This window comes from Monopterus albus, unplaced genomic scaffold, assembly GCF_001952655.1.
Source record: "Monopterus albus unplaced genomic scaffold, M_albus_1.0 scaffold428.1, whole genome shotgun sequence".
Lineage (NCBI taxonomy): Eukaryota > Metazoa > Chordata > Actinopteri > Synbranchiformes > Synbranchidae > Monopterus > Monopterus albus.
The window spans coordinates 152745-169560 of NW_018128308.1; the positions used below are offsets into that span (position 1 = coordinate 152745).

The window sequence follows — 16816 nt, forward strand, 5'->3', positions numbered from 1 at the left end:
CTGGTTTGATGTACAGGCCCAGTTAGAACTGAGGAGTGAAATAACCCCTGTCCTCCCACCCACTCAGGGAGCCAGGTCCCTGAAGTTTGGATCAGACTGGATGACTGGCCTAGGTGGCGTCTGAAGGCAAATGAGACGTGGCGTGTGCCCGCAGTCAGTGGAGACAATGGAACAGCCACTAAGTGTCTGTTGTTGCCCTAATGATGCTGCACAGGTGACGTCACTCTTCCTGTTGATGAGGCTGTTTCCACCTGCAGCATACACAAATTCTAACCATTATTTACGGGAACCCTCTGTCATAATGTTGGTGGAAGCTGCACTTATGAGAGATTTCCCAGTGAAATGTCTCCATATGGAAACTGATAAAGCCAGTGGGAGTAGGATGTGTGAAGGATTCCTTTGCTGGTCCTCCCTGAAGGGTTGAACTGTGAGGGAGAGAGTATGGAGGGTGATTAATGCCACACCACAGAAGAAACAGCACTGGACAAGCACTAACATGGGCACTTTGGCATCTTGCAGCAGGACACAGCTGGTCACCTGCTGCTGACAGTCAGCTATGGTGTCTTTATGAAACCCTATGTAATGATTCTGAATCATTCAGATAACACGGAGCCGCTTCACTTATCTGCTAAGGTTGATTTTGCACTTGGTATTTACTTGATTTGTCCATTTATGGGAATTTGAGGCAGGCACTCCACAAAGCTCACACAGACAACTTGCCGATACAAGGTAGCTCTGACGGTGTCCACAGCTGGCATACCAAGTGTATTCCTCTGCTGAACTTTGTTTCATTGTTTTCTCTAAACAGTTCAGTTCATTTTATTATCACGTCATTAAATGGTGGTTATCAGTTTGTCATCAAGACCATAGACTGGGCTTAGTAGGGCTGTACTTCACCTCACAGTAGGTTGTTATCGTGTACTTCATCATCATACAATAATAAACATGGAGTCTACCACGGTTCGGTTCAAACCACTGAACATATGCACCTACTGTGTTATCACCCCACATTATGGGATGGCATTCAAAATGGCTGAACTTTGTTTCATTGTTTTCTCTAAACGGTTCAGTTCATTTTATTATTTATTCATCATTTTCATTGTTTTGTCTCGTTTATCATCTTGTTTCTCTAAGGGACCATGCACATTATTAAACATACATTTTGCCATTGGATGTATTATATTGAGTCAGTTTAAACGTCAGTATCATCTGCAGCACTTTCAGTTCTCCACGACAATCCAGAGGTTGAGTCCATCTTTCTCTATCCGACTAATGTCTGTCCTTGGAGCGGTCCGGCTACATTTATTTTGACATCCTGGCCGGAAGTACAGCCTACAGTCCTATCCATTTTGTCTTGACACCTCTTGCCCTCCAAACCAGGCGCTCAGACTCCGCATCCTCACAGAGCGGGCAGTCGCCTCTCTATATACAGACTCTGGGGTCTTTTGCGCGTCAGTGACGCGCAGTTGGGATTTTGGGAAAGTTGCTTTGGAGTTCGTGAACAACTTTCAGCACAAGAAAAACTTCAAACCAAAAACTTCGTGGAGAGGAAGGACATCCGAGCAGGGTACCAGCTGCCGCTCCAGTGAAAACATGTGAGTCCTCAAAGGTTTGACCCTAAACCTGATTGATGGGTCTGATGGCGTCGTTTGTCAGCGTTTTGTTTTGGTGCTTCTGATTGTAACATATCCAGAAACATCACTGGATATGTTAACATGTATTGTCAAGTGATTTAGGTTTGTTTGTGGTTGATGCGTCTGCTTCTGAAGCCCTGGGTTTGTCCTCCAATTTGATCCAAAGCCGCGCTGTGACCCAGTTTACTGCTCTTGAACCTGCTAGTTAATTAATCTCCAGCCTGAACTGGACTTTTAGCTTTTATACTTTGAAATAAAAGATATTTTTAAAGTTTAAATTCATATTCAACAACTTGTGTCCGTATAGCAGACGCGTATAGCAGCGCGTTTTCCTCCCATCCGAGCGCTCCGTGATGCCAGGACATGTTAACTAATCAGTCACGGCCTGACTCTCACATGGAAGCGAAGTTTTAATTTCACTGACGTGTCGTTATTGAGGAAAATCATGTGAAACGGACACAGAAATGAATCTTTTCCGTCCCTTTTCTAACCTGAGAGCTTAACTCTGCCCTGGAATAGTGAAAAAAGGAAAACGAGGTGTTTCCATGATGTTATTGGCTGCCTATAGCTGCATATGTTTACAATTTGTCTCCACCAAATGAGCAGAGAGTTTCTCCTCAAGCAGGAAAAGTGACAGAAGCTTTTGTAGGAACAGGATCATCAGTGAAACAACAACGTACTCTAGGAAAATAGTAGTAATGCTTTAGTAGATATGTTGCTGATTTAATGAGTGGAAACAGGGCCGCAGCCAGTTGAACCAAGTGGAACCAGTCCAGAAATACTGATTAGGATTAGTACAGCTGAAACAACAAGCTGATTGATCACTTTGCTGAGTGTGGGAGCAGTCAGATAGCTGATTAATCATTTTGTCATCATGAAGCAAAAAAGATGAACCTTTGATGCCCCAACATTTTATTTCACTGTAACCAACCAAGGTAAAACAAGCAGATTAATTATTAATGAGAATCATTATTAGTTGCATCCTAATGATACAGCAGAGGCAATAAAAGGAAGGCCATGGAAGTTTTACACAAAGTGACAGAAGAGGAATATGGTAGGGCCACTAAACGGTTCTGTAACAGGGTTAATTCACTGCTGGAGCGTTATAGGGATGTCAGATGGGAGCATTAAAGTGATGCCTTACATTAACATGAAGTCATTACTGGCACATTAGAGCGACATAATATTGAAGGCACATCATGCGGGAATAGTTAGTAGAGAAGAGAAATCCTTGGCAAAGTGAATATGGTTGATAGAAATCACTGCAGGAACAATTTAAACAGTACAACTCATGCAATAAATGTACAGTGTCATACAGAGAGCTGTCTCTGTTATTTTGTCCACCCCATTTATGTATTTCAGGTGGGTTCAACTCTGGACACCTTCACTATTACACTCCCACTCTTTTCACTGATTTGCCCCCTGTGAAATACAAGTACGTGTACAAAACCTCAGAAGACTGAAAGTTAGTCTAAGAGCGAAGCATCTCCACAGTCAAGCTGCAGCGGTGCGAATCTCGGGGCTCTGCTTTCTCACAGACCGCCTTGTTTAAGGCGGACTAGGTCCCTGCCAGCTGTTACACAATCTGTGAAGGCTGGTGTGTTCTAGAACGGGAAGGTTTCAGCACGTAGTGGTTAAAAGGAGACTGGCGTGATGTCAGAAACTGGCCTGCTGACAGGAAGCATGTCGGGGGGGTTACCTGTGTCTCCATCGCTGACGCAGGTGTAGCTGATCGACACAGACATGTAGAGGCTGTTTGGGTTGGGTGGTGCAGAAGGAATGTGGTTTAATTAAGTCAAAGGGCAGGATTTGATCTCTGCACCTGCAGCTAAAGTTGGATCCTGATGACATTCATCAGAAGATAAGGAGGAGGCATTCCCCTATGTTGTCTCTGTGCACACTTAGGAGTCACTGCAGACTGGGTGAGGGTGTTTTCAAGCAAATCCACCCACAAATGGTTTTGGATGCAGTGGAGCTGACAGAGAGCAGAGTGAGCCGTCTGTCGACATGTACGTTGCCAAATGGCTCTGATGAGATGGAAACAGTGGTCTGTGTTGACTAGCAACATTTCTGGTACCATGAAGAGCTGGTGCTGAGGTGGCTGGATGGGTGGTGGTCGCACCAAAAAGGAGACATGGGTTTGTCTTGTACATGTGCAACATACAGATGCTCTTTTGTTAAGGTCAGAACAGATGGGTTAAAAGAAAACACGTCCTGTCTAGTGCTTTTGCAAAAGTTCATTTAGTTTTTCCCAGATATGCATCTCATGGTGATGAGATGGTGACTGCCGAGCAGCACTGATAAAGACTGGGAGATGTAGTTCAGTGGTTCAGAAAAGGCAGGAAGTGGACCTGAGGCCAGTGTTCTGTCAGATTTTGCGTGGTTAGGGTTAGGGGGATGGATTGGGGTGGGGTTAGTCAGTCCATAGATTTTGCAACAAGGTAGTATTTCTCGACAAGGTAGCAAAATCTGACAGAACACCGGTCTCCTAGTTAACAGGACGCTGGGTCTGACGATCAGGTTCAAAACCGGTCAGTGAACGAGAAACCTGAAGCTTCTGCTCTCTTCAGTTTTCTACCCACAGGCTGTGTCGATGTGAATGGATTGATATGCACCGTGTAGTTCTCTTCATGGACCTGGTTTGCAGTTGTGAGAAAAGGTTTATGGTACAAATGTATCTTTGTGTTAGCTTGTTTTCCTGTTTGCGACCAAGCTGCTAACATGGCTAGCTAGCCACCAAGCTGGAGGAGCAACTGGCTGACCACTGCTTAAGGTTATACATCTTACAGGTTCAGCGCTAGAGGTCTCACTAACTGTGGTAAACCTGCAGTGAACTCTGCAGCTCTGGTGAGCATTTTAACCTCCTTAGCTCCTAGTTTTGCCTTGGGCTCAGTGTTTCCAGCTGCAGGACCCAGATGTTGTAATCATGCTGTCCACGACCTGCTCAGCAAGCAGCAGACAGACCCGGTCAGAGACCAGCTGATGAGCACAGAGGAGCATTTAGCAGCTCCAGAGCCAGAGGTTTCCCTCAGGAGGTGGTGGAGACCAAACACAGAGGTAAAAGAGAGGAAACAGTCGGCTGAGGCTCTTCAGGGGACACAGACACCACTGGGATAATCATGTTGCTCTCAGTCTGCCTGAGGGGGAAAAAGCAGCTGCTGCATAAAACGCTGGCTACAGCAAAGAGATGACATGTTAGGTTTGTGTTTGTTTGCCTGCTGTGGAGGCCTCTGCCCCCTAGTGGCCATAAATCACTGGATGAAAGTTCCCTTTCCTTCAGTCTTCAGGCTTTTTGTTGTGCACTTGTTTTAAGGCGGTGGGGGGAGCAGCTATATGTAAACACACCTGGAGAGTAACTCACCGAAGAGCACAGGTTTGCAAAGTACACGCCATAAACCCTGCAGCAGTTCTGAGGCCCCGAGGCCCGTGTGGAGCCCTGAGCTCTGTCAGTGCAGCAGAACGTGAACATCATGAGATTAAAATCGCCCGAGAGAAAGAATCACATTCTACTCAGAGATCTCACTAAGAATCAAACAAGGAAGAAAGAAAGCAAACAAAGGAAATACACAAGTATAAAGGTTATTTCATAAAACAATCATTTATTCAGAAAATGGTCAAAGACCGGGGGTTACAGCTGTTAAACCTGTCATTTAAGCATCTTATTAGACAACACCTAAAATCTAAAGACACCTGAGACCCAGAGATGTTCAGTTTATGATGTAAAACAGAGAGAATCTCCCACAGAGGAACAATTCTTCATGAAAAATGTTGATCCATTAACTCTCAGTTGATTGACAAATTGATTTGGCCTCATTCATAAATAAATACAAAGGATAACGATGGATTTTTATCGAATGGAGCTGTCGTTCCCAAACCTAGGCTCGTGACCCAAAAGGGGTCACAGGCTCGTTTTAATCGTGTCAGATTCACTTGGCAGAGTGAAAGGCAGAACAGCCCTAAGAAGTGATTTTCCAAATTTTAATGGAAGAGTGCTCTGTTCTCTGCCCGTCTGTTTATCATAGAGCAATGAGAGAAATGACTTGGGCTTAGTTTTACAAGAAGGTGGAGCCTAACGATTCGATGTGTTCATTGTCAGTAGTTTACAAATGCAGACGACGCAGCAAGTCATGATGTGTTTTTGAAAGTTTGGCTCCTGGAGAGAAGCCACGTTTCTCTTCTGGGTGTGGTGGTGAACCCAGGGCACAGAGGCTGTAGACCGTGAACATGATGTGACTTTCTCCCAGCAGATGTTGCCATGCTTCGAGAAGAGTTACCATTACTGTCACTGGCACAGGGAGCCAGCACAGCACCAAGAGCCTGACGTCTCTGGAAAATGACAAAATGACAGGCTTTTGATACTGTTCCTTCATTTATAAAACCTCAGCCTGATTGGTTGTGTTGCTCGTTTCTCCACATTTTCACAGGTTTGTAGAAAGTGCTGGTTTGCAGTCGGTGCTGTATGGCAGACATCTGAGCACCGCTGCTGGAACAGGCTGCTTCCTTTAGTTCAAGGTGGACCTCTGTTGTTCTGGAGCGACACCCTCAGTGTGACTGTGTGATCTGGGGTTCTGGGCCACAAAATGTCTGCCTCGAGGCGGAGCGTTTGCAGATGCATGAATCGCTCTCTTTATGCAGTTGTGTCCGCAGCCTTGCTCGCTGACCTCGCTCCACTTGTCATTCACTCCCATCTCCATGCTGGAGATGGAGGCGGGGGGGGAACAAGGCAACAAGATGCATGACTTGACAAAGAGGCGAGTTTTCCTTAATGTCAGGAGCTGCATGAATTTGCAGCGCTGGACGCCACAGAGCTGGACAGAGACGTTCAACTGAGTTCCGTTCCCTTCACTTTTAAATATTTATGATGCACACACTGTCGAGTTCACTTCAGATGAGCATCATCAGTAAACAACTTATTAGAAACAGTGCGTCTCCATCTTGTTTCACATTCCTCGTCTCCAGCTTGTACTGTTTGAATTTCAGTGTAGTATGTGATTAATAATTCATCAGTTTGATCAGGAAAAGACGGAAAAAGTTCAGGTGCTGCTTAAAGTTATTGAATCCCATCACTGAGGTCCTCTGTGTTCTGTCTGTGCACTGAACACAAATCTAATGGAACTGTGTTGAGGTTTGCAGGTACTTGGTCATAAACCAAAGTACTGGATGAACAGAAACTCTGAGCTAGTGATGGAACCGCAGTCACAGGATAATATTTCAGTCTGGACCCGTGTGGTGGAAGGCTGAGAGCAGAGCAGACGTGTGAAGCAGATGTGAGGAACAGTGTGACCTGCTGACATCACCTGTCCTGCGCCGGAACGCTGGACTTAACCCGAACACTTATTTACATCACTGATTTACACATTGACATTTTTATGATGAATTGATCGATTTTGTTTGTTTGTAGTTTAGTTTGTTTAATGTCTTGTTTCCTCCAACCAACAGCCCAAAACAATGTTCAATTTTTAATCATAGAAAACACACTGGAGAAGCTGTGGCCACATTATTCTGATGTCAGTGCTTTAGAGGTCACTTCCTGTTTCTGCTGATCACACCAAGACACACAACGCACAAACTTTAATACTTGATTGATCCCTGTAGAGGACATTCAGGTGTTACGACAGCAGGGCACAAATGACAGTGAAAGAAATACATGATATAGAAGGTTGGAACACAGTCAAGTGCACAGTAGCACTAGTAATAATAAATGTGTACAAAGTAAGACGGGCAGTAAAGTGTGTGTGTGTGTGACAGTGGTGACACGAGGTGGGAACAGGGGCAGAGGAGCAGCGACAGGTCCACCTGCTCAGGGAGTCCATCAGGGCCAGTAGTGTGGCTGCCGACCTCCTCTCCCAGTGACAGAAGGTTGCACAGAAAGAAAACCAGTACATAGTCACAGCCCACTGCTGACTGACATCCTCCCTCTTGTTCCCTCAGGGAGTCCTCTACAGGCGGAGGAGGAGGAGGAGGGCGGAGGCTCTCTCTGGCCATCCCCGTTTTACTGCTGTGGATGACTCTGCACAAGCACGGTAGGAACCAGCTCATCTTGTTTCTGTTTTTGATCTGAACAGGAAACATCAGGGTTTAATCTGACAGGAAGTCAAAAACCAGTTGCTCTCACAGCTGTCAGAGTCAGAACGGACACAGTCCGTCCAACTGGCGCTTCATGCAGCTGTTGGATGGAGAAGCTCAGCGTCGGAGCGTCACTCCACAGCTGTGCTTCACCTGTCAGTGTCTTTCTGCAACATCTAGTACACTTCACAGGGATCACACCGGACTAGTCTGGTGTTTGTGTGTCCGTCAGTGTGTGTGAGATACAGTTAACAGACCCTGGTCCTGCTGTGTGCTGCTCTGGTGCTCGTGGTTGTGAGGACCAGGGGAGGTTTCTCTTTAAAAGTGAAGATCTGCACACCGTCCTCATGAGGACGGTGTGCAGATGTGTGGTTTGTTGTGTTGCACAAGAAGAGACACACACACACACACATACATCCTCCCGGCTGCCATTAATCACCCAGTCAGACAGAGCTGCACGTGACAAGCTCGAACAGAGCTCACGTTAACATCTTGTAGAGAGCAGAGAGCTGTGAGAGCAACTGCACCAGCACAGAGACGTCAAGTAATAAAGTCATCTGCAGCCTCAGCTCGAGCTGGACTGTGAATAATTGAACCTAATAGTTTTAGTGTCCGCAGTAAATCTCATTTCAGGAGTCTTTATCCTCTTGCTGAAGCTGAGGCCCTATTTCTCTATGTCAAGTGGCCACGTTATGAGCCTCGACTTATATTTGAGTAACATAATCTAATTAAATGACATGCAGAAAGTTCAGTACTTTACCGGGCAGCTGTGCCTTTAATGACAAAAGATTAAATGTCATTTTCCAGCATTTGTGTGATGATTAAACCAACAGCGACTCTGCACTTCACAGCCAAGAGCCCTGTTTACTTACTGGGTGCTCTGTAATGTTGGTGGAGCACAGTGGAGAGAGTGAAGTGACTGGGAAGCAGTACAGCACTTGGTCGGACGCTGTTGTAACTGTGTGCTTTTCTTGTTGACCCCCTGTGCTTTGCTTGTTGCCGTCCTGTGTTCCATGTTGTTTTGCTGCTGTCCGATTAAAATGTTTCTCACATGACGGAGACGCTGAGAGTTTTGGACTGTGGTTTTCCTCATGAAAGCTCCATTGGCAACATGGAAATGATCCTTGAAACCTGGTAAAAAGCTTTTTGTGCTCTTTTCAAAACTCACAGGAAAACCACTGTCCTCAGAGATGCGTCGTTTTCATCCGACAGCAGTGATTTCCACCCTTCATCTGTGTCTCTTCTTCTTCCCGTGTTTCCATCTTCCATACACTTGTTTCTTCTTCACTTCATCCCACTTCAGTTTGCCTCATGTTTTCCACGTCTGAGCTCGAGCACGCCTCATTTTCTCCATGCTTCCATTAACCAAAACTCTCATCATGTTGCAGAAGAAGTCACGACTGCAGTCAGTTATCATCCCCGTCTGTGCTTTGATTTTGAATCATGCTGAAATGTTAGCGGCTCGCCACAGGAGTCGCGCTTTGCTGCTTTGGTTCATTCATTCCACAGACATTGATCCTAACGCACACAGCGGCACTGGCTGTAGCTGTTCCTGCTTCACACACACGCCACCAGGTGCCCGTCAGTGATGCGCTCACTTCTTTGTTTGCTGTAATGTCAGATGGTTGTTTGACAAACTGTCTGCGACGTATTCTGCTGCTATGGGCAGTTTCTGAGCCACAGAGCACGTAAACGTTTCAGAAACTCTGTAGTTTTTAATATTGTAGACAACTGCTTATTGATCCATTTGATTGTGGACGTTTGTTTGATCAGTTATTCATTTTGCTTCTTCAGTAATTTGTTAGACTTTGATTTATTGAACACTTAACCTAACCTCATCCTAACCCTAAACCATGTTGCCACCCTGAAATTCAGCGATTTCCTTGTGGGGACCAGAAGCTAGTCCCTGGCCGAGTCCCCACAGTGTGAGTGTGCTAACAGGTTTCGGTCCTCATGATGTAGGTAATACAAAGGCACATCTACACACACACACAGTGGTTTCATTAAGCATTTAATTAAAATAGTTTTTCAGGTCTGACAAGAGCCAGCTGACTCACTGAATCTCTGCCAAAAGTATGTGGACACTCAAAGAGTCCAGCCACGTTTATTCCTTAATTCATTCCACACACCTGCTTTCAGTCTTTGCACCAGATGTTGAACCAGCTGCAGGGAATTTCTCCCGTTTGGACACAAGAGCATCAGGGAGGCCCAACGCGGTGATAGGGTCTCGCTCACAGTCGCCTTCCCAGTTCATGCCACAGGTGTTGGATGGGGTTGAGCACAGGACCCTACACACAGTCACCTTCTTCCACAGTAAACTAGGAAACATATTTATGAAAAGAGCTGGATTTGTGCACGGGGAACAAACGGTTGAAGAAGGCTTTCCATGAACTTTTGTGGCTGTGCTCAGTGTCAGGGCCATGTGGCTGGAGGACAGCTCATACCAACAAGGCTGGTAGTCCGATCCTGAGCCTCTTGTTATCCAATTGAACCCTTCCAGAAGCTGTAGAGAAAATATCTGAAGAGTTTCTTAAAATCACAGTTTTAACTTGTAAATCCAGTCTTCAAAGACGTTTTGCCTTGTTTGTAATGTGATGACCGACTCCCTGGAGAAGGTCGAATCTTCACACAGCACCAGTCTGATTTCTTGGTTCTGCAGCTGCTCACTGACCACAAAGACGTCCTGGCTGTTCACCAGCTACAGGAGGCTGCTGTTCTTTCATCTGGTCACAATATGTGGCTACAACTGTATTCAGCTGCTGGAAGGAGGGAAGGAAAGCAAAGAAGGAGATGAGGGAGAAAGCAAGCAGTGGAGCGTTTACACAGGGCTGACGGAGGAATGAGCGAGGGAGGACAAAGGAATGCGAGTAAAAGAATGCGGGAGAAATGCTTGAAAGGACGAAGCGGTGAAAAGAGAGAAGGGCGGGTTGATGGAAGCCGACTGATCTCCAGGATTAATGTCTGACAGAATGACACAGGCAGAGTGCCCTTAGTATCTGGGCCGTGCTGGAGTTTCTCTCTGTTCCTGGAGACACAGGGAAATGCCAGCGGCCACGTCAAATCAGATGTGATGGAAAAGGGGAAAGTATCTACCTTTTCTCCTCAGCTCCTGTTTCCTGGCACCTCTCTGTCATACTTTAACCACAGAGTCACAAGGAAGGTCTGTTGCATCTTCTCTAACTGTGCGTTGACCCCAGATGCTAATGAAAGCTGAGCTGCTGATAGATGGACGTGTAGTGTCTGTGGACCATCAGCTGATACTAATGTTTTCTTAAGTTACTTTTTTAAAATGAGCTCAAAGGTGATGTTTCCCTAACCCAAACCATACCGTGTTACCACACAGTAGAAAATGATCTCTCTCTCTCTCTCTCTCTCTCTCTCTCTCTCTCTCCTCACTGCTCTACTTTTGTGGCGATGGGGTGGAAACCCCGGATCTTTTCACTGTGAAGCCAATTAAATTAAACATAAATGGTGTCACTGTATCAGCTCATCTGAGCTTTACTGCTATAAATCCACCCTGAGGGAGTAACGTGTACACTTACCTCCACCCCCCGCCCCTCTCCTCTACTTATTTTTCAATTATTGCTGCTTCTTTTAGAAAAGTCACTCTGCTTGAGCTGAACACCCCCCCCCAACAGACACACACACACACACACCAGCTTGAAAACAATGGCCTTTTGTTTCCCGCCACTGTGTGATGGGTAACTGAGCAGGAGTTCGGGCTGCAGTTTCAGCACTGCCTCTGACAGCAGGGTCCCCACATGTCGGGGCTGCTCTCGGTGTGGGAACTGCTGCAGGACACAAACGTCTTCAGAGGCTCATTTCAGCATGTCATCACTCACTTCTCCCGCTTCCAGCCTGCTGTCTTGCCGAACACGGCTGTGCAAAGTGGGCGGCTGACAAACCAGGCAGTAGAAAGTAGCTGTGTTTGGCCGAACACTGGGGGGAGATTCCCAGTGTGACTGCAGAGGTACAAGGCCAGGCCGTGACCTCGCTGCACACCCAGGTTCACAGTAACACTTATAGACACCGAAACAAGCAGCTCCTTTCTTCTTGTTGTTGCTGAATTAGAAATGATTTTAAAAACAATGGATGGATGGAGGTCTGGACATTGAGTTAAGCCATTTTAACATATTATCTTAATAACTTTAAACCAAACCAGAGTGAGTAAGAAGGAGAGTGACGTCATCTCCACAAAGATCAGTAATGATGGATCGTGGGATGCGAGTAGCTCCAAACATTAGCAGCAACAACATAGAGTCACTGTACACTGACTGGGCTATAAGTAAGAAGCTGAACATAACAGTCATTATACTTGTGACATTTTAACTTAGTGGCATGTGTCAAAACATGTTTTACAACCGTTTGGACCATCTCCCCCAGACACTGGGGTCACTTTAATAATTAGGTGCCACAGTAGCCAACTAGCTACATTAGCTGAGCTAGCTACAGCAACAGGACAATTAGTTTGCAAGGCTGTACAAGTGACCCACTGCTGTTTTTGGCCCCTTAGTGTCACAGCTCTTCTTTTTTTCTATTTGCTGTTGAGAAAGCTTCACTGTGGCCAGTAGTGGGCGCTCAGGGTTCAACAGCTGAAGTAGAAATACAGTATGTTCACTTTTAATCATCAAATATTTTTGTGAGGGCTCAAACTAAAGAGAGAAGCATCTGAATGTGACTCCTCTGTGGATGTGACCAACCCTCAGTCTCACGTCTCTCAGTGCTGCGGTGCTTCAAGAGCAGAAAGGCCACAGAGGGAATATGTGAAAAACCCATTCAGTTACATAAATGTTCCTCAGAGGCTGCAGGAAAAGGTAGAGTTGGTGACGTCTACAATTATAAGAGATGTGGACAGAGCACTCTGCCGGCTCCAAGTGAAGCCAGTAATTAGCAGCTCAGACGCGCACGGCTCTCGATAATTAAAGCGACATGTTTGTATGAGACTGTGTCTCAGGGTTCTTTAGGTGTCAGAAGTACTGGAGGGTGAATGAGCTCAAGCAACACACACACACACACACACACAAACACACAGATGCTAATAAACCCGCCTGCACCCAACCTGATCTGACCTCTAAGAAAACACACAGTCTGAAGTCTGAGCAGTGCTCGGTGACTCATCTGTGCTCAGTAGTTATCTCTGCTCTGTGATGGGGTTTGGTCCCACACAAAAATGGTTTGTGTCTGTTAATGTCTCAGTTGAGTTGGCAGGAGGAGCCATTAATAAAGTGTGTGTGTGTGTGTGTGTGTGATGAGTGCAGGACTACTGCTGGCACTGCCATTTACATTTAGATGGCTGTTTGCTTTTGACATGTCGGGGCGGCAGCTTGTCACAGTCGGCGGGAGATGTTTCCACCATTAAGGGATTAATTTGAATATCTGATGACCCTGATGGTTCAGTGTTTCCTCTGTGGACTGATTCCAGTTTGTGTGTTACTGGATCAAAATTGAGTCAAAGTGAAATAAATTGAATTTATTCACAGACTCAAAGTGCTGATGAAATAAAAATGAAAACCGGATCAACTGTTTATTAAATTTTGTTTATACACAGAGGACTGACCCCGAGCCACAGCTGTGTCAGCACTGTGTTGTGTTACAGGCTCAACACAGTCACACAACTGGTCATAACCAGCCATGGGCTCTACAGGTTCAGGCTACAGACATATTACACTGTGCTGTGTATCTCCTGAACCTGTTGGTTTGCTGTTAGTGTGTAACATTAAAGAAACGGACCTCTGCCCTGGCTAGCAGAGGACAAATGAAGGAAACTGCATGAGGATGCTCGAGTTCTGTGCTGGCGTTGTACAGCAGTAATGCAGGATGGATGCGGCATCAGGGGAGACGGGCAGTGGTTTTCAGGCTCCACAGTGGTTCCCAGTGTGCCAGGAACAGCAGTGCTTCCTCCAGTCTCAGGTGTTTGATTTGCTGACAGAGTTTAAAGTTCATCTACAGTGTGTCCATGTGGTCAGACACCTCCGGACCCAGACAACAGTTGTCTTGTTGAATCAGTTGCACAGTCAGCACTGGTGCACGTTGATTTAAAGCATGTACAGCTTTGACTTTTTTTTTTTTTGTTTGTTTTCTGGCCTGTATCATTAGTTCTGTCTGCAGCTCGCTCCTGGAGAGAAACTCAGAACAGACTGAAATTTAAGATGGGTGTCAGCACCAGTTAGCCTCGACTTCTCCCTGGAGGAGCAGCTAAACAGGAAACATACCCGTTGTCTGGGTGATGTGCAGGAACGCCTGCTTTTTTATTTAGCACTTCATTTACCACAGGTGGATGTCAGAGGGGATATTTTGGCAGAAAACAAATATGCTGTTAGTCTTAGTACATATTTACAACATGTCAGATACATACATTGACAACATTCCCTGCTACGTTTTGTATATAAAACATAACTTCCTGACTGAACTGATACAGACAGATCCAACAGTAACGGCCAAGGAGCGGCAGTCCGAAGTGTAATGTAGCTAAAACTGCAAATCAGCGACAGCCCTGGGTTCTCAGAGAATCAGCATCAGGTTCCAGGTGTCCTCACTCCCTTGCTTTAACAAATGATGCACATGACACTGCTGTAAAGATAAAGTACCGGGTGTGTCCAGTGCCTGATTTACTAAGGCAGCAGCTCATTACCCAGACAATAAAGTCAGTATTTCTGAAAACAAAACAGCTCCCATCTGTGTTTAAAAAGTACCGACCATCTTGGGATGTGGCGTTAGACAGAACTGGTCCCACCAGACCTCTGTAGCCGCTGCTCGTCCCTGCTGCAGGCTTCTTTAGCTGCTATTAGACGACTGAGGATGTTCTGGGTCTCTTATATTGGCTGCTGAAGGAGCCATGAGCTAGGGTACATGAGACACCCTTCGACGCGCCCCTTTATAAGAGCTCAGCTGGTAATTGGATGCTTCAGATGAGGGATCGCACAAAAGGATGTCTCATTGTTATTAATGTCACCTCATGTTTTCCTTGCATTTGTTTCCTTGTATCTTACCTGCCTGATACTAAGATGCAGGGAAAATCCCCAAGTGAGGGAAACGATGACCCAATGTCTGACTAAACTCTCAGCAGTTGAGTTGAATTGTGGGTAATGTAGGCACTGAGATTTGGCAAGGAAGAAAAAGATGAGGAAAAAAAATCACCCTGTGGTGAAGCCTGATGCTACTGTAAGTCATCAGGGTAACATCTAGATATTTGTCTTCTGATGTGCTTGGGGGGGTGGGCATAGGTTCACAGCTTCCACAGCCAGAATGGAGCTGAGAGGGCAAAGAGAAACGTGAGGTTGTGCTGCCAGAAACTTGAGAGGAAGCTTTTAGGAACAAAGCTACTGACTACAAATGGAATGAAATCAGTGGATCAGGGGCGATGGAGGGTCAGAGCAAGAGAAGCCTGCACTCCCAGAGAGCCTCCTGTTTGTGTGTTAAATAGCACTGAGAGAGAGAGGGCTCGCTGTGTGGATCATTTGACTGCTTCGAGCTTCTCCATTAGTGGGAAAAAGGAGGTTGTTGCTTTTTGATGTTGCGTCCAAATGTTCCTGAAATTTCACACCAAACTCTCTTTCACTCACACACAAACCTGCTGCCCGCTCCGATGGAGTGGAAGTCACTTGAATCTCATTGAGTAATAAATGTGTGCGTATGCTGTGAATACATATGTACAGGGCATGAATGTGCACAGTGGCCTGGTGTTTGCGTAGATCATCAGTCCGGCATTGGCGTTGGTGTTGGTGTCGGTTCACTTGCTGTCAGTTGTGTGTGTGTGTGTGTGTGTGCACATGTCCCTTCCTAAACCGGATTCAGATTCTTCTGCGAATAGTGGTGTGGGATTCAAAAATCAAAGAAATACTTTGCAAATGTAGAGAAGTTCTCGTCTCCCTGTAAGTTTGAGAAGGAGGCTTTGGAAAGTTTTTCATGGAGGGTAACAGAAGATTCACTGTCACAGCAAAAGCACAGATGTGTGACAAGTTAAAGGAAAATCAGAGCAAATGAGAGAGGTCTTCTCCAAGATGACAGAGCCTCCATCCACAGGGCACCGGGGTCACTGAATGGTTAGATGAGGATGAATCTGATGTGAATTGTGCAATGGCCTTCACTGTGTGGAGCGACATGTTGGACAGCGTCTCCGCCACCATTATCAAAACACATGAGGGGAGGACGGTTACAAAGTTGTTACACAGTCTTGCAAAGAACAAGAGAAATAGCAGGTTTTAAGTTGAAAAAAGTGTGACTAGGACAAAGAGTCTGAACTGCTTCAGTAGCTCCTGTCTACGTGCACATTAAGGCACTGAGTGTCCGGTCTGTGCTGTGAGTGTGTGGAGGTGGATGAATGTCCTGGATAAATAAGGGTTAAACACGCACACACATACTGGGGCTGGTGACGTTTCCAGTGCGTTGGCTGTGGTGAAGCTGAGATCAACGGAGGCCGTTGTTAGCCCGAGCAGCAGAGACCAGCCGTCCACTGTCCACTGCAGCTCTTGTCTGTTGTTTTTGTTCATGAGGGGCAGTTCATTGTTCCAGCTGCTGTTGAAAATGATGAAGGCTAACATGTACATTTCAAGTGAAAAATCAAAGTAATCCAAGTCGATCACTGATTAGTTTCTCTGACAAACCAACCTGATCACGTTGGCTTTTAGAATAGGATGCGTCTGCAGCCGCTCAGCAGGCTGGGCATCGCTTTCTCTGGTCACCGTGACAAAACCCTAAACACAACATTTCAAATGCATTTCACGACTGTTCAGGTGCAACATGTAGTCTCAGCAGTGGCATCCTGACAGGAAGATACAAGTAAACATGGCAAGCGACAGTGTTCTAGCTGTGCTGGCAGTCAGTGCACGCTGAGCTACCTCTCTACTGTCTGTGGGTCTCACTATACTCTAAAATATATTATAGGTATATAACAGTTTTGTTCTCACTTCTAAAGAGAGGCACACAATCTGACTGCCTTCCTTGGAAAAGGTGACTTTTTCCTAGGTCTAACTGGCGACATGTCTCTGCATGTGCATGGTTGGTATCTTGTAAACCACCCAGATGTGTCTGGCTCTTGTGGAGTTTGGTGCAGCGCTGTTGTCTTGGTGGAAGTAAACCTTTTCATTTGACTTTTGAATCAATTTGTCCTCAGGTCT

General features: G+C 45.9%; 1 protein-coding gene across 1 annotated transcript in view; it reads left to right on the forward strand.

Annotated features, from left to right (window-relative positions):
* Positions 1-1404: 1404 nt before the first annotated feature.
* Positions 1405-16816, forward strand: part of adgrg6 (adhesion G protein-coupled receptor G6) — a 61802-nt gene continuing 46390 nt past the window's right edge. The window contains 2 exon segments of the mRNA XM_020586880.1: positions 1405-1595; positions 7566-7657. Coding sequence (XP_020442536.1) covers positions 1594-1595; positions 7566-7657 — 94 coding nt within the window. The 5' untranslated portion in view covers positions 1405-1593.